Source organism: Mustela lutreola, chromosome 5, assembly GCF_030435805.1.
Source record: "Mustela lutreola isolate mMusLut2 chromosome 5, mMusLut2.pri, whole genome shotgun sequence".
Taxonomy (NCBI): domain Eukaryota; kingdom Metazoa; phylum Chordata; class Mammalia; order Carnivora; family Mustelidae; genus Mustela; species Mustela lutreola.
In genome coordinates, this window is record NC_081294.1 from 63,093,102 (window position 1) to 63,119,202 (window position 26,101).

Sequence of the window (26,101 nt, forward strand, 5' to 3'; positions counted from 1 at the left end):
TTTTTAGTTTCTCGGTTATTTCCCCTCTGCCTTTATAAATGGCAAAATGCAGGCAAAGGTGGACCCAGGCATGGCAAGAGAGAGAAGAGGTGACTTGGATTTTGAAATCAGGGGTCTCTGGGGCTAGGGACATAGTTCTAGGGCGAGCCCCCAGGATTTATGTCCCATTGTCACCCCTGAGCGAGTGAATTTGGCTACATTAGGTAACCTCTGAATATGCGTTGTCTCACTAGTCAGAAGGGGCAGAAAATAATATCTCCATCATCAGGTTGCCATAAGGCTTCAATGAGGCCATTGTGGAGACTATCATCATCACCATTGTTGTCCCAGATCCAGCCACTGCAGGCCACAGCATCCCTGGGAATGTCCCTTCCCTTCTCTTCCTGAGATGCCACACTCACTGTCTCTGTACAGAGGAGTCAGTGATACCCATCTCCCAGAAGTGGGATGAGAACCGAGTCAGGGGAGTGCCCCTGGCCTGCCCAGACTCCGCAGAGCCTCCCTGCTGTCACCCCACCTCTCCTTCCCCCAGCTGCCCCCACGCTGTGCCATGTGCTCTCTGCTTGCCAGTCCTTAGCTGGAGTGGAACATAAATCTGGCTTTGCCAAACCCTTGCCTTGCCAAACTCTCCAACACCCTCCCATGGCCCTGGAGAGAAATCTCCATCCGTTTTCTCAAGTCCACAGGCCCTGCAGTATCTGCCCTGGCCTCCATCCCCCCTCCCCCCGCCCTCCTCCCCACTGTGCCCTCCAGCCACACTGTGGCCCTCTCTGTCCTCTGACACAAAGCCCCTCTCCTAGGGCAGCGTCTTTATCCCCCTCCCCAGATTGTTTCCTCAGTGAGAAATTCTCAGCCCTATTTCCCCGACTTCAGGCTTCAGCTCAACTCCCCTTTTGCCCTGTAGGACTTAGCTTAGACATCACGTCTGAGAACTTCCTGGGTCATTCTTTCTAAAACACCCCCTCCCACCCCACCCCCGCATCACACTTTGTTATCAGAAGCAGTCCTTCTGACTAGTACTTCTTACAATGTGTAATTAGCATTATATATAATTTGTTTACCTGGTTTTCCTGGGTATAGGAGATAAATATTGTCTTAGGCATATTTGGGTCCTCAGGACCAGTCATGCGTGGTGCACATCATAAGTGTTTAATAAATGTTTACTGAACAAGTGACTCATAGGATCCAGACGTTAGTTCTCTTTCCTAGACCTGTTCTCAAAACAGCCACTAAAGGATCTGTGCCTCAGAAAGGGAAGGGGGGAGGCTGACAGCTAATGGGGCCCCAAGGCTCAGGTATTTCACAAGTAGAATAGAGATCGGAATGCCAGATAAAAGTAGCTGGGAGCCCTGCTGTGCTCGTGGGCGCCAAGTTCATCTGGGGATACTGTTCCAATGCAGGGTCTGATTCTGCGCATCTGGGGTCCTGAGACTCTACCTTTCTAACAAGCTCTCAGGGGAACCCCATGCTGCTGCTTCTCAGACCATGAGGAGAAGCAAGAACTTAGTCCCCATGAAAACCTGGGATTTTTAAACCTTGGAGTACCGAGGACAGGGGCAGCGTAGTGGCTGGGAAAGCAGAACTGGACTGGGTTGAGGGTGCATCTCCGGAACTGGAAGCTGCTGGGACCCAGGACCCAGGGCCAGGAGGGGAAGAGTATCCTCCCAATGCCAGAGCAGACCAGCAAGATGGGGTTGAGAGACTGGAATCTTGTTATTTAGGATGTGCCTTTAGTCCCAGAGAGATATTTTTATCCCAGAATTTGCTCATTCATTTATCCACTCATTTCTTCAGCAAATATCTGCACATTATTTATCCTGAGGATACTGTGGGGACAGGACAGGTAAAGTCTCTGTCCTCTTGTCATGAACATCCTGGAAACGACCTGGATTTGAGACCGTGTGTGTGTGTGTGTGTGTGTGTGTGTGTGTGTGTGTGTGAGAGAGAGAGAGAGAGAGAGAGAGAGAAATTTGGGTAAGTCCTTTGGACTTTCAAGCCCTGGTAAAATATGATGCCAGTTCCCAACATAGGGAGTTGCTGGGGGATAGCCTCTGACAAAGATCATGCATTCTTATTATGTACAGAACCACTCATGTGAATTGTGAACTTGCTCTCTGTTAACCAAAGGTAGAAATCAGCAAAAGAGAATTACATTGAAGGGTTTTCTTGTTCATTCAATCATTCATCCAAGTGTTTGTATTGTTCTGGGCTCTGGGCATATTGTGGGGGCAAAGCCAGCGAAGTCTCTGTCCTGTTGTCATTCACATTTGGAGGGAGAAATCACATAATCAACAAGAAAACACATATATAAACAACAAAGTGTTCTGAGAGTTATGAGGAAAATAAAACAGGATAATTTGGTGAGACTAGAAGTGCGGCTACTTTAATTGGGAGGTTAGAAAAGACATATCTGACAGTTGAGATTTAAGTCGAGACCCTAGGAATGAGGGAAAAAAAGCCATGGTGAAATCTGAGGGAAAAGTACTTTGGGCAGAAAAAATAGCCCATGCAGGAGTCCTGAGGCAGGTCCAAGCTTGGCGTATTTAGGAAAGGAAGAGCAGGGCAGCTAGACAGTGACAAGAGGAAGAGGTCATGACATGAGCTCAGAGAGGCCAAAGGGCCAGAGAAGGCAGAGGCCTGTTAGCCACAGTAGAGGCTCTGGGTTTTAAAGTAGATGGAGAGCTGCTGAAGATTCAGCAGCCACAGGGGGAGGACGGGAACTGAGTTAGGATCGCCATGATGGTGTGGAAAAGAGCTTATGGGGAGCAAGAGTGGGAACAGAAGAACACTTCAGAAGTGATGGCCACGTGTTTGGGAGTGAGGACGGTGGATGTTGGTAGATGCCGATGGCATGGGCCAAGATGATGGCAGAACAGAGAGAGGTAAGCACGTTAGGGCTACAGGTTGGAGGCACAGATACAGGAGAATGACCTGGGTTTTGGCAAAATCCCACATGCTGTGTTGTTATTGGAGGAAACACAATTTACCAGGCCATACTAATCCTACTCCCTTGGAACACTGGGGCAAAAGCAAAACCTCCGTGGAACCACAGGAGGAAACAAGGCAGTTCCAATCCTACCTAGACACACAGACGCTTCAAAAGGAGGATATCGATTGATTAGAAGGGGAAATTTTTACCACATTCCCCTCCCTGTCTTTGGACATCTCATTGAAATTTGTTGCTTGTTTGAAAGAGCACGAGAGATCCATCTTTAACAAGAGCAAGTGGCACTTAGATGCCTTGAGCAGGCGCTAATTCTGATTAAGCATTATTTTAATTTGGAGGGGTTGTATGGAAGGAAGATGAGATAGATGGCTGACACAGACAATGTAATTAATCTTAGAGATGGGCTTAATAACCAGGGGACGAGGCATGTGTGCACGCGTGTGTACATGTGAGAATGTGTGTTTTGGTGGTGGAGAGGCAGCAATAGAGGGAGGGAATGCTCAATTTTCCTGTGACCAAGTCTAGAGAAATTCCTCTACCTTCCCCACAGGGCAGGGTCCTCCCATCCATTCATTCCCCTGGGGCCCTAAATTCTCTCATTCACAAAGGGTCTGTAAAATGGAGTCAGTTGACATTATCTTGAGATTAAACGATGGCCATAGAGATCCGCTGATGGGTGTGAGAATAGAACCATCATACCCATTTAAGCTTGGGCACCATTATCACAACCTCCGTCTGTAACGCATAAAGAATCCAGTCTTTAAAAAGAACACCTATAATTTCTTGAGAAACACATAATTCTGTTATGTTGTATTTTGGGAGTAAAAGCTCTATTTCTTTACTGCAAGCATTTTTAAATATATCATAATTTCTTCATGTGAAAAAAATGTACCTTCCCTCATGCTTCTTTCCCCCTGAAATGAAATTGCCTGGGCCCCTTTCTTTCTCAAGAAGCCCTGGGGTTAGCTTTTTGAAAGCTGGGGCTGGCTTAGCAGCAGGGTTGGTTCCAGATCCCCACACTTTATATTCCCGGGAACATTGTAGAAGCGGCAGGAAGGACTTGTCAGAACCAGGAGAGAGTGAAGGAACAGCACTTCAGGCACAGATGAGGTGGGAAGGCCCTTTTCTGACAGTCATCTGTGGCTGTCTCCTTGGGGGACCATATGTCCCATGCCTACAGCTGGCCAAATGAAATTCATGACTAGTAATATGCATCCGTTGGTTTTTCTCTCAGTTCCTGCAGCTGTTTGATGAAGGGGTGAGGGAGGGAGGAGCAAATCATCTCTTTTGTGGGCTGAGATGACATCTTATACAACTGTTCTTGGTCTTTCTACGCAGCGCACCCCCCCGCCCCCCACCGTCCCACACCTGCTGCCAGGGCCACTCACCCCACAAGGGCAAAGGGACTGGAAATGCATTTTCTCCAAGTGTTATTTTCAAAAATCCCAAATGAATTCAGGCTACTAACTCTTGGTAAAAATAAAAATTGAGTCGTTTTTTGAAGGGTGTGGAAAAGAGATTCTTTTTTATAAGGGAGCTGTGACTGCCACCTGGTGGATGATGTTAGCTGAGCAACTTCCTTCTGTTCCTGGCCTTTTCTAATGTGTCTAATCATTCATTTACTTATTTCTTTACAGTTACAACACGAGTATGGAATGCCCTGTGTGTGTCAGACACTGTGTTAAGTGCCTGGGTACATGCTGCGGGAACAAAAAGGTCAAGGTCCTGCGTTCATGTAGCAGCTGTAGGGTTTGTGGCGTGACAAGAAGTAAGCCACTAAATTAGATACTTTCAGATTGCAGTGAAGATAATGTGTAAGGAAGGGACTAGGGACAGGGAGTCAGGGACCCAGGGCTGCTCTCAGGAAGGTCCTTTGGGATGAGATCTGAACTCTGAGAAGGTTCTGGCTTTGTGAACTCCTTGCACCTGCTAGGCTCTCCTGACATCCCCCCTTGTTGTCCTGTCAGTGGCCATTCCCACTGACTGCTAGTGGAGCACTGGGTGGGCTTCAGGGGACAGGGGCATCGAGAGTGAAATCCGTGTTTGTTGCATGTGAGTGGGCCAAAATACGCCCATGAAGTACAGCAGCCTTGGTCTCCTCTGTTCCCTGCATCTGCCCCATTCCTGCTGTTGCCAGAGGGCATTACTTTGTATCAGATCCATTGTTTCTCCTGCCAATAAAATCCTCAAACACTGGATTAAAGAGGAGAAATAAGCCTGTTCAAAAGGACTGGAGAGCTTGGGCTGAAGTGAGAGGACCTCAAGGTTGTCAAGATTCCAGGGACAAGAAAAGCTCTAAGGTGGCTCTATAGTTTTCCTCCACCCACAGATGCCACCCAGTGTATGAGTGGTAGCCTAGTGTTCAGGGTTACCCAGAAGGCCCTCGTAAATGCCCTAGATGTTAAGCTGGGACACCTGAGGAAAGAGGATTAGATAGTACTGAAAAGAGGAGTAGTGGATTGGCTTACAGATGAGTAGAAAAGAACTGGACAGAAACATCTAGAGAAAAAAGAACAGAAACCACAGAAAAGAGCAAAAGAGATAAACGAAGCAGAGTAAAAAGATTTAACATGTAGTGGTCACAGGAAAAGGGAAAGAATGAAACAGAAGCAATACCAGAAGAAAGAATAGCCTAGAATTGATCAAATCTGATAAATGATATCAAAGCACACATTCAAGAAGCAGGATGGATGCAACGACCATCATACTGAGTCATTTCATGATAAAACTACTAAAAAGCAAAGACAAAAAGAAAACCTGAAAAACAAGCAAAGGGAAAAGATGTGTTACTTTTAAAGGGGCAGTAATATGACTGACAGTTGACTTCTCAAAGGAGATAGAAATTGTGAAACAATGGAATTTCTTCGTAGTGCTGAAAGAAAATGGCTGGCAGCCTTGAATTTGATTCCCAGCAAAAGCGTTCTTTAAATATTGTTACAAAAAGACACATCAGAGAAACAAGTACTAAGTGAATTCATCACCACTACAACATACTGATGTAAAATGTAAAGGTTGTCCTCTAGGTAGGGGGAAGATAATCCCATTTGGAAAAATGGATACATAGGAATGAATAAAAACACAATGGAGATGGTAAATACATCCATAATCAGTAAATCCAAATGAATAGTGACTGTTTAAAGCAGTAATAAACTTAATGTCTCACGATGCTTAAAATACATTGTAGAATTACCAAAATAATCTATATGCTGTTTACAACAGATATTATAAACAGAAGAAGGAAGAATGGTTGAAAGTAAAATAATGAAAAAGACATACCATGAAACAAAAACCACCAGAATATATGCCAAGAAGTATCATTAGCAATAAAGAGAAACTCTTCATAAAACTCAAAGGGTCAAGTTCCCGGGAGATATAACAATTCTTAATGTGTAGTCACCTAATAGCAGTTAAAGATATACTAAGCAATATTGACAGAACTAAAAGAACAAATAAAAATTCAGAGCTACAGAGGATGATTGTCAGCACACCTCTGTCAGTAACTGATAGAACAGTCTGACCTAATTTAGTTGAAAATACAACCTAGATAAAAATAAATCAACAAGATACATTAATTTAGAAACCTAGATAAGACACTTCACAAATCTGATCAAATTGGCATATATAGAACACTGGTCCCAACAATTACTGGTCCCAACATACTTTTCAATTGCACACAGTTAGTTCCCAAAAGTAGACCATATGCTGCATTCTAATACAAGTCTCAGAAAATTTCAAAGGACTGAAATTCATTCAGAGTGTGGTCACTGACCACTATGTAATTAAGCTAAAAATAAATAACAAAGTTGAAAAGCTCCAAAAAGTTTGGAAATGAAACAGTATACTTATACACAATCCACAGGCCTAAAAAATTACAATTAAAATATTTTGAATTGAATAATAAAAATTTCTCATATAAAACTTGTGGCATGCAGCTAAAGCTATGCTCAGAGGAAAATGTATAGCTTTACAACCTGCATTAGAAAAAAAGGTCTCAACATCAATGATTTAAATATCTATCTTAGGATGTTATAAAGGGAATTAGTGAATAATAGAGGGAATTGACAAAGTCAAAAGTTGATTCTTTGAACAGATTAATAAAATTGGTAACTTACTGTTGAGAACAAATCAGATAAAAAGCGGTACATAAGTTATCAATATCAGGAATGAAAAAGGAGATATCCCAATGCTTTTAGAGACATTAAGGAGATAAATGAAGAAATATTTGAACAATTTTTGTTACTCAGTTTTAAATGATAGAAGGAACGAACAAATCCTAGAAGAACACAGTTTACTAAACTGACCCAAAAAGAAATAGGAAATCTGAATAATCCTATAACAACTAAAGATGTTCTTACAAAGAAAACCCCATGCCCAGATGTCTTCATCAGTAAGTACTATCAAATACATAAGAAGTTGTAAGCCATTCTCTCTCATAAACATAGAAGTGAAAAGTCTAAAGAAAACAATCTTGAAACACCATATTTAGAGGTATAACAATCATATAGTATGATAGTATGTCACAAGTAAGTAGGATTTATCCCAGACAGAGGGTTGGTTTAACATTAGGATTTGATCAATGCAATTCATCACATTTACAGAATAAGGGAGTAAAATTATATAATCATCTCAATAGATTATAGCTAAAGTACTGGATAAAATTTAACACCAAACTAAACTCAAAATAGAAGGAAACTACCTTAATCTGATAAATATTATGATAAAAAACAAATTTACAGAAAATATTATACTTAATAATAAAACACTAAAACTTCCCTTTGAGATAGGAAATAAGGATATTTACTATCATCATTTGTATTCACAAATTATATTGGAGATTTTAGCCAAAGTGGACTGGATATCCATATAAACAAATAATTAATCTTGACTCTCTACATCATACTATTCATAAAAATCAATTCCAGGTGAATTAAATATTTAAATGTGAAGATAAAACAATAAAGCTTCTAGAAAATAACAGGAGAATATCCACGAATACACAAAGATTTGTTAAACCAAATTCATAAAGTATAATTCTAAAGAAAAATATTGATATATTGGACTACTTTATAAGATTGTATTTATTTATTTATTTATTTATTTATTTATTTGACAGAGTGACACACATTGAGAGAGGGAACACAAGCAGGGGAGTGGAAGAGGGAGAAGCAGGCTTGCTGCAGGGCAGGGAGCCTGATGTGGGGCTCCATCCCAGAACCCTGGGATCATGACCTGAGCCGAAGGCAAACATTTAACGACTGAGGCACCCAGGTGCCCCTGGACTACTTTAAAGTTTAACAAAACTTTTAAGAGTTCATAGAATAAAAGGTAAGTCACAGATTAGAAAAAAAAAATTGTAATACATACAACTAACAAATAGTTAATATATAGAATATATTAAAAAACCTCCTCTTAATGATTGAGAACAGAATGAAAACCCCATATAGAAATAGACAAGAGCTTTTAAAGTTTTTAAAAAGATTTCATTTATTTGAGAAAGAGAGAGAGAGACCAAGTGAGAAGGAGAGCAGAGTGGGGGAAAGGGGCTGAGGGAGAAGGAGAAGCAGACTTCCTACTGAGCAGGGAGCCCAATGTGGGGCTACATCCCAGAACCCCGGGACAATGACCTTAGCCAAGGTCAGATGCTTAACCAACCAAGCCAGCCAGGTGCACCTAGACAAGAGATTTAAACACAAAGGATGATATCCAAATAGACAATAAACCCAACTTCCTAAGTCATGAAGGAAATGCAAATTATAAGAAAGCAATACCACAGTGTGTGTTGGTCAATTTTATATGTCAAATTGCCTTGGCCACAGTACCCAGATATTTGGTCAAACATCACTGTAGATGTTTCTGTGAAGGTATTTCTTGATGACATTAACATTTAGATGGGTAGACTCTGAATATAGCAGATTACCCTCTATAGTATGGTTGGACCTCATCCAATCACTTGAAGGACTTAACAGAAAAAGAATGACCTCTCTTGAAGAAGGGGGAATTCTGCCAGCAGATGGTCTGCAGACTTGAACTGCAACATCAACTTTTCCCTGGTTCTTCAACCTTCTGCCTATCCTGAAGATTTTGGACTTGGCAACCTCCATATTTTTGTAAGCCAATTCTTTAAAACCTCTCCCTCTCTCTCCACACATACATACACCCCCACCCACCCACACACCCACATCTTTATTGTCTCTCTTTCTCTGGAAAGCCCTAATACACATATCCATCACAAGGGCTAAAATGAAAACCACTGACAAGGCCAAGTGGTGTTGAACACATGGAGTAACTGGAATTCGCGTGCTTTGCTAGCAGAAGTGGAAATTTGTACGACCCCTTCAGTGGCTTTTTGTTTTTCAGTGGCTACCAAAGCTGAACCTGTGAATACCCTAAGCAATTCCACAATAAAGCACAAACCTGCTAATAAATGTTCATCAAAAGATATACATTAATGTTCCTAGCAGCACTATTCATGATGGCCTTAGACTGGAGACAACCAAATGTCCATCAACAGCGGAATAGATGAATGAATGGCATTATAATCAAATGATGTAGAAATTCATATAATAACTTGTATCTCACAATCATAGCTTGAGTGAAGGAAGTCGAACCGTGGGCAAACCTCACTGATGCTGTTTGAATAGGAAGAAAGCACAGGGATTGAACTTGGGCGACGACATGAAGAGCTTCGGCAGTGCACCATTTCTTCACCTGGGTGGATCTTACATGGATATATTCAGGGTGTGAAAATTCATCCATCTGTATAGTGATGATCAGGGCACTTTCCTGCACATATTTATAATTCAATTAAAAAGATTCATTTTAAGAAAATATGTCTCTGTCACTGCCTGTTTGAGGGAAGTTATTCGTTTTGGAGCCTCAGTTCCTCTGCTGTAAAATGCTGCATGGATTTAAAAGGATGGTCTATGGGAAAACCATCTGTAAAGTATAAATTTAAAGATAGTGCCACATATACTTCATAGGGTATGTACTCAATAAAGGTGACATGAAAGTTAAGTCTAAGGGAACTCTCTCTGTGTGCCAGATGCCCGACATGCCTTATTTTGATTTAACAACCCAGTTACCCTGAATTTACTTCTGAGGAAACTGGAAGCTTAGAGAAGAAAAGTAGCTTGCCCAAATAATCCAGCTGGGAAACATGATGGGCCTCAAATAGGTGTGAGTAAGAAGCTGGCCTCAGGCTGATGGCCCAGCACAACATATACCAGCGTCCCGCTGGAACGCTCTGGCAGCAAAAGGTGCTGTCTCCTCTCCCCTCCCTCAGGCCCCCAACTTCATTGACTGACACTCCACGTTGGTCAAATCCAGGGTCAGCCGCTCACTCTGAAACCTTCCTCATACCCAGCCACGGGGAGGGGTGTCCCAATGGCCTGCTCCCTTTCCTCCCACCCCTTCTTGGTTTCTTCAAAGGGCTGTGCCCCATAGTCTGCTCTCTATCCCCAGTGATCCGGTTCCCAAACCGCACGGCCACTTTCCAGCTGAGTGGTCCACCATCTCCCCAACCGAACGCTTCCCGCCCCCCGGTTGACTGCTGCGTGGTCAACCCCAGACGCTGTCTGTCCCCTGACCACAGGGCGTCCCTCCTGCCTCGCTTACCCCATTGCCCACGCCCCGCCCACCTACCGCTCAAGCCCCGCCCCACGGTCCCGCGGCAGCGCGCGCCCCTCCCCTCCGCACGTGCACCATGGCCCCGCCCCCGCCCCCGCTGGGCGGTCCCGGCTGTGCGCTTCGCGGATCCTGAGGAAACTCCGCGGCGGTTCTGCTACCAGGGCGGCGATGGCGGCGGCTGGCCGGGAGCCCAAACGGGACGTGGCGCGCTTCGTTTACGTGACACGCTTCGGCTCGTACCGGTGCGGCGGCGTGTTGCAGCTGAGCAGCCGCCGGGCTCAGGGCCGCGGGAGCACCAGGCGCGGGGTGGGCTGCAGCCCTGAGGAGCCGTGGGCGGCGGCCCCAGCCGGCGCGGAGCTGGCCCCCGGCCCTAGGTCCCGGACCCCGGCTGCTTCCCCTCCGGCGTCGAGCGCGCGGAGCTGTCCCCAGCCGGCGGCGGGAGCAGGTGGCGCCTAGTGGGCGGCGGACGGGCGGGCGGGAGCGAGCCTCTTGTCTCAGAGCGGTGGGCGTCTCAGCCTCCCTTCCGCGTTCTGTCAGCCTTCCCAGCTTCGGTAATCCCGCGCCACCCGCGGCTTGGGGGCCGCGGGCGGCCACTCTCGGCTTCCCGTCAGCCCGGCGTGTGCAGGGCCAAACAGGAGCCCCCCACATGTCCCTGGCTTTACATGGGTCCTGGAAAGGGCGCCGAAGGGCACGTGCTGCCCACTAAGATCCGCCAGACTGACAGGAAGGGTCACTGCTTGGAGCCACTTGCGTCCTGCACAATGAGGGGGCCCGTGGCGTGCTTGTTGGTATTCTTTTTTTTTTTTTTTTAATTTTTTATTTTTTATTATCCCCAGTTGGTATTCTTATTGGCCACTGAATTTATATATTAGCTTAAGGAGGACTGACGTCTTTACCAGGCACTTCCTCTCTCAAAATGGGAACGACTTTCCATTTGTTCAGACTGCTTTTGTGTCTTTTCGGAATGTTCTAGATTTGAAATTTTCCCATAGGGTTTGTGTATTTCTTTGTTAAATTTATTCCTAGGTGTTTGATTTTCTGTTGAAAATGGGGTCTCCTCCTCCGTAATCCCCTCTGTTTATTGTTTGTATATAGGAAGGTCCTTGAGACAGAGGGGACAAGCAGACTCTGCTGCGGTGAGGCTAGACCTCAGGAGCCCGACATCATGACCTGAGCTGAAATCAAGACTGAGAAGCTCAGTCAGCGTATCACCCGGGAGCCCCACTTCTTAATCTCTTAAAAAAAAAATTCAACTGTATTTAGGATTGGTTTTATATAAATTTTGAGGGGGTTCGATAAAGTTATATCTCTAGTAACACACCACCACAATGAAGATGCAGAGCCTTTCTATTTCCTGGAAAAGCCCTTCCTCTTTTTTGAGAGCTTATCCCACCACCTGTGCTTTATTTATTTATTTTTTTAAGATTTTATTTATTTATTTGACAGAGATCACAAGTATGCAGAGCGGCAGGTAGAGAGAGAGAGGAGGAAGCAGGCTCCCCGCTGAGCAGAGAGCGCGATGCAGGGCTTGATTCCAGCACCCCGGGATCATGACCTAAGCTGAAGGCAGAGGCTTAGCCCACTGAGCCACCCAGGCGCCCCCCACCTTTGCTTTTTAAGAGTTCATTCAGCTCACCTATTAAAAGCGCCCAATTGTGCTTTTCGCAGAAATGTGCGACCATCACCATACTCGATTTTGGAACATTTCTAATACCCCAAAAGAGAAACCTGTAATTTGTACCATACCCTGTACCCATTAACGCTCAGGATTCCCTCTCACTGCTCACCCCTAACCCTAACCCTACTGCTAAGCAAATTCTAAACTTTCTGTCTCGATAGATTTGGACATTGCATATAAATTACATCATACAATATGTGAGCTTCCCTGATTATCTTCTTTGGATTAGGGTATTGGTTTTTGTGTGTTAACTTTAGATCCTAGCACTTCAGGGCATTCTTTTATTATTAGAGTTAGTTTTCTCATTGATACTGATTGTCCAGGTATATGATGATGTTATTTGCAAATAGAGAAAATTTCATTTCTTTTTTTTACCCATTTCTATGCCTGAAGTAGATTTGTCTTACTGCATCCATTAGCTACTACCTCATGTACAGTGTTGAATAGTAGTGGAGATTGTGGGCATCCTTGCCTTATTCCTGACCTTAGAGGAAATGCCTCTAGTATTCATCACTAAATAAGGTACTGGTTTAGGACCAAGGCATACATATTTAAAAATCTTAAAAAGTATTCCTCAATTTTTATTTTCTTCAGTTTTTTTTTTCAAATCATAAATGGGTATCGAATTTTGTCAAAGGCTTTCTCAGACCTATGGAGATAAACACATTTTACTGTTAGATTTATTAGTATGGTATATAATATAAATGGATTTTCAATATTGAACCAACCTTGCATTCTTGCAGTAAATCCTACTTGGTTATGATGTGTTATTTTCTTAAAGTAGCTTGAACTCTGCTAATAATTTGTTTAGAATTTTACATCGTGATCTATAGTTTTTCTTTCTTTGTACTCATCTGGTTTAGGTGTTAAAGTTATATTTACTTAATACAAGGAATTACAAAGTTTTTCTTCTTTTTCAATGCTCTGGAAAAATTTGTAGAACAGTGGGACTACCTGGTGTTTGAAGGTTTTGTAGAATTCTGTGAAATCATCTGGGTCTAGTGCTTTTTGTGGAATAATTCCTTAACAACTTTTTCTCTGTCTTCTATGAAATTGCTCTTTTTAAGCTTTCTAATTCTAATGGGTGAATTTTGGTAATCTATATTTCCCTAGGAAATTATCTGTTTCATCGGTGTTTCTAAATCTATTTGCGTAGAAGTACACGAAGTAGTGTGCGTGAAGTAGTGTCTTATAATTTTAAAAAAATTTGTTCTGTTTCAATAGTTATTTCCCAGTTGTCATTTTTTTCTGTATATATGTGTATTCCCCCCTTTTCTTGATCAAGTTAGCTAGTGTTTTGTTTTAATTTTTTAAAAACAAGATTTCAATTTATTAATGAGACATCTTGTTTTTCTAGTCTCTTTCTCATTAAAAAATAAAAAAGATGAAACTTTATTATCTCCTTGCATGTACTTTCTTTTGGTTTAATTTGTTCTTTTTATACTTTTTTTTCAGCAGGACATTTCATTCATTTATTTTTATTCTTCCTTTTTCTTGATAAGTGTTTAGTGTGATGCATTTTCTTCTAACTACTACTTTAAGTCCCATAGATTCTAATACACAATGTTTCCATTGTCACTATTCTTTAAAAGTATAATTTCAGTTTGTATTACCCTTCTCATTCTAGAGTTACTTAATAGAGTCAAGGGTTTTTTTTTAATGTCTGGGAATTTTCTGTTTTGTTTTCGTTAATACACTGTTTTATTGCATTATTTTTTTAAAAAATATTTTATTTATTTATTTGTCAGAGTGCACAAGCAGGGGGAGTGGCAGACAAAGGGAGATGCAGGCTCTTGCTGAGCAAGGGAGCCCGATGTGGTACTCGATCCCAGGACCCTGAGATCATGGCCTGAGCCGAAGGCAGACACAACCTACTGAGCCACCCAGCTGCCCCTATTTTGTTGCATTTCGATCTGAGTGTTTGTAAGGTCTCCATTTTTACGGGTGCTACTGATGTTTTCTTTGTGACCTAATTTATGATCCTTCCGTTTTGTTCTTTTTCTCCCCTGGAACCCATGCAATTGGAAGACTGTCCCTTTAAATCAGCTTGCCCTTTAAACTCAGTCAGTTCCATTAAATGGCATGCTTCGTACTTTATGTGATGTCTGGCCTTTTAAATTGCACATTGAAATCCCTTCTCTGTCATTTGTGCTCTAATCTGTCTGGTGTTATTTTAGTATTTTCATATTTAGGGTGGATTTAATCTTTCTGTTGGTTGCTACAGCTCTCCTGCAGGTACTTTTTCTGATGTCCCTCTTCTCTTCCCTGGTGGCCACAAAGCCCTGCTTGGGTGGAGCTGGAGCATATAGGATCATAGCTCCGTAATTGAATGATTTTTCTTATTTTACTTCAATGTTATTTTGCAGTTTCAGTGTTTTCTGTCCTTAAGTAATGCGGAGGGTGTGGTTTTGTGTAGAATTTTCAAAATGTGAAGTTGTTTGGTGTGAAATTTTGGGAATGCAGTTACTCTACATCTCCCATGGTCTTCAGTGACTCAGAAAGTCCCAAACTGAAGGTTTCTGAACAAGAGAAGTAAGGGGCACTTTGGTGCCTCAGTTGGTTAATGGACCAACTCTTGGTTTCAGCTCAAGTCATGACTTCAAGGTTGTGAGATTGAGCCCCACATCGGGTCTGTGCTCTGCAAAATCTGCATGCCCCTCTCCCTCTGTTTCTCCTTTTCCTCTCTCTCTCTCAAGTAAATAAATTTTAAAAAGAGAGAAGTGATAGGGTTAGATTTACTTGGTTCATGCTATATAAGGGAGATTGAATTGGAGGCAGGCAAGACTGAAGCCCAAGTTGAGGAATGTATAAATATTTTGTTAGCCTTCCAGACTAAATTCACTTTGATAATTTAGATGTATAAGATGGTACTCTGTCTGACATGATTGATTCCTGAGAATGAGCTGTGGCAGGAAGCCTTCAGATATACTAAGCAGGGCCATGATTTTGGACTCCAAGCCCCTCTAATGGCCTTAGTGTTAAAAGGCCCTCAGGTTTTTGGTTTGTTTTGTTTTATTCTGGCCCCTCTGCCAAGGATCAGAAAAATCCAGGGGTAGTATAAGACTCTTTAGCCCTGGGTTTCCAGCTTCTCTGAATAGTCGAAACAGGATAAAAGGTTTACTCTAGGAAAAGGAGAGAGTATGATGATGGTGGTGGTGGTAGTGGTGGTGAGGAGCTCTACAGCTTAGGCAAGAAACCAGGAAAAAATACAGTGGATTTGATTGAGAGCCTATATTGCTTTAGTGCCACAAATCAAAGGACAAATAATAGTCCATCAGCAAGATAGCAGATTAAAAGTGAAGAACACTGAAAGTGGATGAAGCAGCTTCTGGAAGAAAGAGGGGTGGAATGGAAGGGGTGCATGAATTCGTGCTTGAGATCACCACCTACGCCAGTTAGGAGTAACTGGGTAGCTGAGATTATAAAACTAGTGTTGTGTTGTTGTAACTTTATGCGGTGCAGACCTAGGATCACTTTCTTTTCTTTCTTTTTTTTTTTTTAAAGCTTTTATTTATTAATTTGACAGAGAGAAATCACAAGTAGTCGGAGAGGCAGCCAGAGAGAGAGAGAGAGATAGGGAAGCAGGCTCCCTGCTGAGCAGAGGGCCCGACGCGGGACTCGATCCCAGGACCCTGAGATCATGACCTGAGCCGAAGGCAGCGGCTTAACCCACTGAGCCACCCAGGTGCCCCCCTAGGATCACTTTCTTATGCTTGGTTTCTCTGCTGGGGTGGGAAAAGAAAATAGGGCAGTTTGCCCTGAATTTTGGTTTTGAAATTTTGGGATTTTTGCTGCTCCTTTGTAGTAGGGGTAACATGATCTGATATGGAGTACGGAGTTGGGCTGGGTGAGATTGGAGGCCAGAGTCCTGTTAGAGGATAGTCACAGTAGTCCAATGCAAAGATAAAAGGTCTCACCCAAGGTAGTGACCATATAGAATGCACAGGATCAATGACTGACTAAAATATGGAGAAGGAAGTTTTGATGCCAACTCTGAAGTTTATGCACTAGGCCGCTGGGCAGATGATGGAGCCATTAACTTCAGAGCCCCCTTGCTGTGCTTGTGAGACCAGGAATAGGGTCATAGATTTATATTTAAACCAAGCCAGAAGTGCTTAAGTTTTGCTCTGTTTTTGGTATATTTAATATTAATATTAAGGGGATGTTTATTAAATACTTATGCTTGGTACTCTATGGGGAGTAGGCAAATTATGTATCCATTAAACAACATTGAACACTCAGCACTGTGGGAACTAGATTTGGTGCTAGTGACATAGATGAATCAGAATGTTCTGCTGTCAGGGAACTTCTAAATGAATAATATGAATACAAGCTAGTAGATAGGAATGCTGCAAGAGAGAGATCTTACAAAGGCTTTAATAGTTTAGGGAAAGGAAAGACATAAAGGTAGGAAATAAAGGGACACAAATGGAGAAATTGCTAGTGGAAGGTTGAGATTATCAAGAGCATTGGCTTTGAAATCAGAAAGATATAATCTTGGCTCTGTCATTTACTAGTAGTGTAATATTGGCCAACTTGACTATTCTGATTCTCTGTTTCCTTATATGTAAAATGGGAATAATAGTTCTTACCATAACAGGTTACTGCAAAGACTAGGAGAAGTACAGAATGCATGCAGAGTACCCAGCACAGTGTTTGATATAGAATAAATGTACAGAGATGGTTTGGAGGAAAGGGGGGGATTATCCCAGTGAGTAGTATATAGTAAGCCTGAATAATATTGAATGAATGAAAACGAAGTTTTGGACCAGATTGTAGAATGCCTTGGAGACTGTAATTTAATAGTCACTGAAGATTTTTGAATGGTGGAGTAAAGTGATCAGAGACAGGTACACTTCTCTAAGATATACTTGAAGTTGTTTTTGTAAAGTGTAGTGGAGTTTAGAAATCCAGGAGCAGGAAAATCAGGAAACTCTTCTAACATTTTAAGCAAGACTAATAAATCAATTTTCACAGAACTTGGGAATATATTCATAATTTATATACAATAGAGGATGACAAGTGCTCTTGTGGAAGTACAAAAAATTGCTTTGGAAGTGGTGAATAATTTGAGGGTGAGGGAATCAGGGAAGGTTTTATGGTGATTGAAGCTCCCTGAGAGTCGCACATGTTGCTAAGCCAGGAGGGAATTACTGGTGGGAAAAATTGTGTGAGCATAGCCCTGTGTATAGATCTGTAACAGAGAGTGATTAGGGAAGAAGTAGGAGTGTATTTTGAATGTGTAGAAAGAAGGCTAGAGAAAGACTGGAAACATTAAGTTGGGACAAAGTCTTTGGTGTAGACTGGAGCTCCCCTTAGTGAAGTTTGCAAAACAAGTAGGAGAAATGATTTTGTCTTTTTTCTTTCTTATATCCTCTCTACTCCTTGACATATTTTAGATCCCCAGTAATTACAGGTAGACTTGATGGCTCCTATCCTGACCTTAAGGAGTAATATCTAGGTTAGGCAAGACTTATAAATGGAAAGCATTTGAGAATGATGCAAGTACAGTATTCCAAAGGTGTTGACATTTAGAGAAAAAGGTACATCTGGGTATATGAAGAACAGAGATTCTTAGACTTGAGTTGTTTTCCTACCCTATATCTGCATATCATCTGTACTATCATTTACTTAATATATTTATTTAAATATTTGCATTTTTTCCTCTCAACTAATTTTCTTTTGAGAACACTTTACATCATTATCTCAGTGACAAACCTGTATAGCTTGCCACAAATAGAAATTAATTAAAAGCAATCTAATAAAGACAAAGCAATATTATTAAATTCTAGCCAAACAGCTTGTCTAACAAATGTTGTCTGTAGTCATAAAGAGAGAGAAGCAAATTTCAGAGAAATCATAATGACATACTAGTTCCAAACTCAGACTTTCTCCCTGATGTAATCAGACTTAAAAATAATGGGACAGATAATGAGTTTCTCACTGTATGATTTAAGTTCTTTAGTGCCAGGTCTGTGCCCCACCTAGAATCAGTGGCACGCTTCTCACAAATTGGGAAATGCCATTTTAGAATAGTCTAATTCACTAGCAAAAGTAGTACTTATTGCCTATCTAATATTTATGGTATTAGATACTGGATCTCTAATAAAGAATAAAACACACTTCCCAAGTTAACAACATGAAAAATCTCATGGTAATTGAGCATAGGGTGCTTTCTGAAATCAGAGAAAGTTCCTGGAAAGCTAAATATTGAATGGGGGGAAGAAAGCCAGGTATAGAGTGGTAGTGGTAGGGCAGGGATAAGGTGGGTAAGGGTTTGGGTGGGAAGATTACAGACAAATATAAAGGCTTTCAGGGAGCACATGCTCACTGTTTTATGCCTTTGTTTTTGGACACAGAAGCCCTTGTGTTTTTTTCTAACAGTTAATATTTGGGAAGGCAGCATGGTTTAGTGAGTAGAGGAAGGAAACTTACTCACTCTGACAAACCTTTATTAGTACCTACTATGTGTTTGGTAGTGTGGGTAGAAAAATGACAAATATACACATAGCTTTGCCCTTAGGGAGGTCACAGCCTAGTGGAGGAAACACATTATAAATATGTGATATAAAAGTGTGCTAAGTGATGTGGCTTTGGTGTTCCTGGAGCTAGTGCTGTGCAAGGCACTGTAGAGAGGTGATGGTGTGAGCTGAGTCTTGAATAGCACGTAGAAATTTGCCTGGCCGGTGTGTGTGTGTGTGTGTGTGTGTGTGTGTGTGTGTGTGTACACGCATGCATGTACACAGAGTGTTTTAGCCACATAGAACAGCATGTGCGAAGGCTGGGAAGTATAAGAACAAGGCATTTGAGGAACCAAAGGCATTTGAGGAACCAAAGGTATTTGGGACAGTTGAAATCATAATGTGTGTCTGGAGTTTAATGGAGAAGAAAGGAGAATATAGAGATGCACTGGGTCAAGATGTGGCTTCTGGTATTTGTTTGGTGTTGCTGAATTTTTGGGACTCATCTGTGAAATCAGTAAAGAAAGGAGATTTTCTAGGCATTTCCAAGGTAGTTTCTTGGTTTTCTCCTCTAGCATATTACTAGCTTATTTGTAACCTGGTATTATCTAGTGAATAGAAATATACTAACAAGTATAAAAATCCTCAAAGACAGCTCAAGAGACATGTATAATTGTGCCTGTTATCAGGATAGTGAATCCTGTAAAATATGTGCCAGCCTTGATCTCTTACCTTTTCACTCTCTCTCTCTCTCTCTTTTTTTAAAATTAGCTTTAACCCAGAAGAATTTAGCTAAAAAGTTTGATTTCCCCATCCCTTTGAAAGAAGCTTCCAAAGTAGCGAAGAAAAAGAAAAAGGTATATTATAAAGGAGAATGAGCAGTGTTTGAATTCTAGATTAACCTTTCTAAATACAAATGTGTGAAGATACTCAACAGTAAAAATAGTTCCATCTTTTGAAAGTTTAATTTACTGAAGTGAGAAAATAGAATTAATTTAGCAGAAATGGAATTGGGTTTAGAAATATTTATTAACTTTAGAGAACAGTCCTTCCCGTGTTTGGAGATATAAACACATTTTAATCAAAATGTAATGGGAGATTTTTGAAAGCATGAAAATGTATCTCTCATAGAATATAGCAAACTTCAATAGTTAGTATAATATAAAGAGAAAATCATGGATTTAACAGAAAAGAATAACATCTGTATTGGTGTCATATTGTTCTTTTAAAGACAAGGGATATACATTTAGTTTGTAGAAGAAAAGCTAACAGTGATGACCCTTTACTACTGAACCATTTGCACCTCTAGTTGTCCACATATCATGGTAATTAGAGTGTTTTAAACATATTCAAGATCACTAGCTCTACAAATCTTTGTTTTCTACCATATATTTTACACTTTGGTTTAAAGAAACTATTAGTGATAATGACATATAAAATCGTATTATTTCTGCACTTTGACTCTGTATGAGTTACAACCCATGCATTGTATAAAATAACATTCAAGGAGATTCACCCTAAATGTATTTTGAGTGTACATCTCATCTTCCCACTATACTAAGAACTATTTCTTCCAAGAACCAATTCCCCTTGGGTGAGGAGAACAGAGCAGTAGCCAATGTTTACTTATAACTACTATATGTCACACACTGGGGTATGTGCTTTATATATATTTCATATGTTTATATATGTTTTTAATTAATTCTAATAATTCAATATATGAAGTTATTATTAGATGAGATGTAAAATACTTCCCAACGTCAAGCAACTGTTAAGTGGCAAAGCCAGAATCTGAGCCTAGATTTGTTTGCTTCCATAGTTCTCATTGGAGAACTGTCTGGTACTTTTGCTTTGGTGTGTCCTAGGAGAAATGTTTAATTCTTAACTAGAATAAAATACATTAAAAACTGCAAGAAAATAAAAAAAATACCATTAAAAACAAAATTGGATGTGTTGGAACAACTTAGGTAGAACTTTATAGATCTTGCCTTCATCCAGGAGAGTTAATGTAAATACTACAGAGAGGAAATGCTAGGAAGTTAGCAGAAGAGATGACTGATTGTAGGAAAACAATTACATTTAAGTTTTAGGTCTTTAAGTGCTGTTATTGTTTTTCAATGATACCCGTTGACAAGGCAACACGGTTGAGTCACTGCCAGTTGCCTTTGTCAAAATGTATTCCTGCTTCTCTGCTAAGTGTTCCTTAACTCTGCTTACTTTTTAAAGGTTTCAGTATGGAATAGAGTGTACAAAGTCATTTCTAGAATGCTTGAAGAAAATGAAAAATATAGACTCAGGCTGAAATACCAACAACTATCCTGTGAAAGTAAGTTAACACAGTTTTTGATTGTATTAAAGAATACTGGCTTCCCTAACTATTTAGTCACCCTTGGGTCACATTAGTCTAGTACTTCTAATTGTCACATTCAGTGTACAGGACTACAGAAATGTGGCTACCATATTATCACTGTTCATCATAATTAAAAGTACAAAACGTTTTAAGCTGAGCTATAGACTAGACCACAGGCGTAGGTGTGTGTGGAGGGGCGTAGAAGGTAAATGTTGACTAAATATACTGAGCAAAAGGAACACACTTATCTGTTAAATCTGTATTTTAATGTCAGCTTTTTAATACGATTACAAAACTCATCCATATTGATGAAGAAAAACATTTTAACTGCAATATAAAATGATATATTCTGTGTCACTTTGTTACTTCCTTCCATGGATGCTGCAGTCTAATGCATTTGACAAAACTGCCCTTGAATTATGGCCTTGATGTCATTAATTCATTCCTGGAAAACAACTCATAAATTAAACCAGGTTCTAAAGCTGCATCAATATTGAATTGATATTGTGGGCAGAGCAAAATTAGATGTAATCTTGTATACTTACTGAAGTAATAGGAAGTTCTGGATTCTCAACTTGGATTAAATTTATGTAACTAATAATGCCACATGAATTGATAGATCATAATAGTTACTTCCTTTTCTTCACATACTTGTTCTAATATTCATGTCACCATGCTGAACACTTATAGGTTTTTAGTACTGTCACTCAATGACAGCTACTATTTTGACAGTAAATCTGCAGAATTGAGTTTTGTGAAGATCATTTTCATAAGATGATAATTAGAATAGAATGCCATTTTGTACACAGTGTTAACTGGAAAATCATTACTGTTTGTGTAATACTGCATTAATAATGGCATAAATTGTTTGCAATGATGACATATAAACCAATGTTCAGATTAGTGATACTCTATTTATTCAGTTAAGAAGGAGAATGAGGCAGGATTAGGAAGAAAACAATAGTCTGTGGTTTTTTAGGTGAAAAGGATGTTTGAATAGATAGAGCAATGCACACAAACCCTGGACATTGTTCTAAGTGTTAATCCAGATCCAGTTACTTTAATAGACAGATTACATCTAATTCTGCTCTGGCCATACCTCGAACTTGTCAGTTCTCTTGTGACGTTTACTACTAACTATCAAGTAATCTTATAAGGCTTATTTGGCAAATTAAAATAATATTCTGTGTTTTCCAGAAATAGCTTGTTATAAACAAGAACCGTTGTAATTTATTATTTTGCATTACAATTTTCAACCAGATTACAAAAACTGATAATATTGTTTTAGAAATGTATTATAATTCTTATTTCTTAATAAGTATTTATTAATGGTAATACCAGTGTTAAAGGCCAACTTGAATTTTCTGTATATTTTATGTTGTTCCTAGACTCAAATTACACAAGATGAAATCTTATCTTCTGGTAAGAATCCATTTATATAACAGTTATAAAATATAGGTTTTATTTACTTCCCTTTTACACTTACCTTTTGCAAACTTTAGTGTATGCCATTGCTGATTCCAGCCTGTTTCCTTCCTTTAACCCAGTGTTTGGCACATATTAAGCACTCATTAAATATTTGTTGAAACTTGATAAACTTCATTTGAGCCCTATATTCATAGTGCTATTGAAACTACTCTTTCCATGATCCATGGTTTTTGTTTTTGTGGGTTTGTTTAGATTTCCTGGTTCACTTTTCTTTCTGAACTTGTCACATTTAATATTATCTTACTACTACTTTCAATTTTTCTTCTTTCTTAGTGTCCTGAAGGATATGACATGGTTTTCTTTCTGATTTTCTGACCATATTTTTTGTGTCTTTTTTAATTGTCCCTTTTGCTACCACTGAATAACAAATGCTGCCCTGAGAGTAATTTTTGGTTCTGCTCTCTCTTTACATATTTATTCTGAGTTAACATACACATCTAAAAAATATATATATATTTATTTATTTATTTCTTTATTTACTTACTTATTTGGCAGAAAGAGAGAAAGCACAGGCAGGGGGAGTGGCAGGCAGAGGCAGAGAGAGAAGCAGGCTCCCCACAGAGCAGGCAGCCAGACCTGGGGCTCTAGCCCAGGATCCTGGGATCCTGACCTAAGCCAAAGGCAGAGGCTTAACCAATTGAGCCACCCAGGTGCCCCAATATACCATTTTTATAGCTTCATTTACTCTGTGTGTATGACCCTTAAATCTTTCTTCTACCTTTGACCTCTGAATGTCTTTAGGCGATTCTACAGTTATTTTTTAAAAATTACATGTTTTGAATCAGTGAATCATCTCTCCTTTCATTTCAATTGTGCCTTGGTTTGCTAATTTCCTGGATTCATTGAATTTCTAGGGAGAGATTATATCCAGTTTGGTGGGGTTTGGGAAATACTAGAAAAATAAGCTGGGTGTTGAGAAAGAGAAATCAGAATTTTCTACATGGGAATGTGGGGGAGGGGGTGTATATTTTAGATATGGCCATGAGCAAGTTCATGGAGTCTAAGAAAATGTTCAGGAATGTAGTTTGATCAAGACTTGTTTATGGTATTCATTGTGAAGAAAGGTATAAAAGTATACTGAGACTGTATTTCAGAGGGTCTCATGTGAGTAATATTTGTATTCCATTAAATAGGCAATAAAAAAAACATGAAACATCTTCTTAACCCTTTATTCTAAATGATTACAAATGAGCGGAAAAGTTGCAAGAATAATACAAAGAACTCCAGCACACCCTTTACCTAGTTTCACTGATTTTTAATATCTTGTCACATTTGCTTTTTCATTCTTAGACACTTTCTAAGAAAAAATACACTGTCTTTCTCTGTGTATATATATATGTGTGTGTATAAAATATTACTCCTTAAGGAGTGCCTAGGCAGCTTAGTAAAGCATCTGAGGTTTAATTTTGGCTTAGGTCATGGTCTCAGGGTGGTGAGATCAAGCCCTGTGTCTGTATTTATGCTGAGCATGGAGTCTGCTTGAAATTTCTTCCCTCCCTCCCTCTCCCTTTGCCCCTCCCTGCAAGCTCTTTATCTTTAAAAAAAAAAAAAAAATATATATATATATATATATATATATATATATATATATATATATGTAAATCCCTTAATACTTTAGTGTCTATATCCTAAGGACAAAGGTATCTTTTATATAACCACACAACAATCAAATTCAGAAAATTTATTTTTCCTTTGTAATTAATAAGTATTTTATAGAAACATAATAAAAGATTATACAAATACCTTGCAAATACCTTGTACATCATCAGTATGGAACATTTTAAAGCAGTGGATTGATTATATCTGCATTTTAGAAAGAATCTGATGTTATTTTGTAGAAAGGTTTGGAATGGAGGCAAGACAGGAAGTGAAAAAACTGGGAATTCTGATAAGGTCCAAGTGAAAGTGAAATGCACTTAAATGGGAGTAGCAGAGTGGGTGGAGAGGAGACAAAGGATTTGCTGTGGGGGATAAGAGAGAGGATCCCAAGTTCTGCAAATGAGTAGATAAGAAAGAAGGAAGTCAGGAGAAGAACAGGTTTTGTGAAGCTACTGAATTTTATTTTGGTGTGTTGAATTCTAGCTGTAGTGATATATTCAGGTGAAAATTCCAGGTGCACAGCTGGAAGTGCCCTTTTGGAGCTACTGTACAATCTATGCTGTGTGAAGGTCATAGGTAGTTGTGGCAATAGATGTGCATGGAAACCTCAATGTGAGAATGCTGGGGGAGGAGAGGATTGAGAACACAATGTTGGTGATGTCTAAGATAAAAAGGAATTCTTAGTTTCAAAGAGTGATTGTAGGAGCTTAATCAGAAGTCATGATAGGGATACAAACAAAGCTTACAGAAGAAGGGGCTTGGCAGTTTAAAGGGTTGCAAAGTCCTTGTTCAGTGAGAGTGTAGGGATACAAAAAGTGGGAGTATAGAAATACTTCAGCTAGGAACAATTTAAGAGTCTGCACCTAGAAGTTAAGCAAAAGTGCCAACGGATGACATTGTCCAAAACAATAACCCACTTGTGAGTGGCTTGAAGTGACCTGGAGATAGAGGACTATGATACAGTGTTTTTGTGACAGTTTCTGTAAATGGAGCTATTGAAGTCATCAAGGTTTTTGGCAGCTGGAATGGAGAAGAAAATTATGAGTTATATACTGAGTGCATTAGAAGCTTTTTATGGTCAACTAGAGAAAGTAAAATTTATCAAAACAGTGAATACAGGATGTGGCTAATTGTTGCTTAGTAGTCTTAGAAATGTTAAAATATTTCAGTGACTATTGACCATGACATTTTATCTTAATGAGATTCAATTTTGTCATCTTTTATTTAGGATTAACCTATCTTTGGATCTGTTTACCTAAGAAGACTGTGAAGAGTTTAAAGATGGAACTTTAAATTGAATCATAATTATATGTTAATTTTGGCATGTTTTGTTGGAATTGGGACTTTCATAGTTGAATAGAAAAACTACCTTCATTATAAATTCATAATTGAATAGAAAAATTACCTTCATTATAAGTAAATTATATATTTCCTTGCAAGTTAATACAAATTTTTGTTAAATATTATTATCATATGCACACAAGTGTTACGCAGATATTATTCAAGTGTGAATTAATACTTATTCCATATCTTTTAAAATTAATTTTATACATTAAATTTAAATTTATAGTAAAATTTAAATTTAATGTATAAAATTAATTTTAAATTTATAGTAAAATTTAAATTTAAAAAGTAGTATAATTGCAGGCATTTAGAGTTGCCAACTTTTCCCTTTTATTAATGAGTCTGCAACCACCACTTTATTCATTCTTCATTTAGATGTAAATGATTTAAATTAAACTTGGATTCCATTTAAATTGTTTTTGGCTTCCTTTTTCTAAATTTCTCAGTTGTTTTATCATAAAAATCTACAATTTACATAGTGATGATTATTTTGGGTGTTAAAACTAATGGTTATTTAAACCATCTTTTCATCCTAAGGAAAATAGAAAATTTGTGCAAATTCTCAATTGTAATATGGAGTATTTTAGGAAAATTTGGAGGCAAAGATC

General features: G+C 39.5%; 1 protein-coding gene across 1 annotated transcript; it reads left to right on the forward strand.

The window, feature by feature from the left end:
• The first annotated feature begins 10,678 nt into the window (after positions 1-10,678).
• Positions 10,679-25,672, forward strand: C5H5orf47 (chromosome 5 C5orf47 homolog). The gene is made up of 5 exons (XM_059173462.1): positions 10,679-11,018; positions 19,484-19,569; positions 20,939-21,038; positions 22,451-22,484; positions 25,378-25,672. The coding sequence occupies exons 1-4, from the start codon at positions 10,742-10,744 to the stop codon at positions 22,468-22,470; spliced, it is 483 nt and encodes a 160-aa protein (XP_059029445.1). The 5' UTR covers positions 10,679-10,741; the 3' UTR covers positions 22,471-22,484; positions 25,378-25,672.
• The last annotated feature ends 429 nt before the right edge of the window (positions 25,673-26,101 follow it).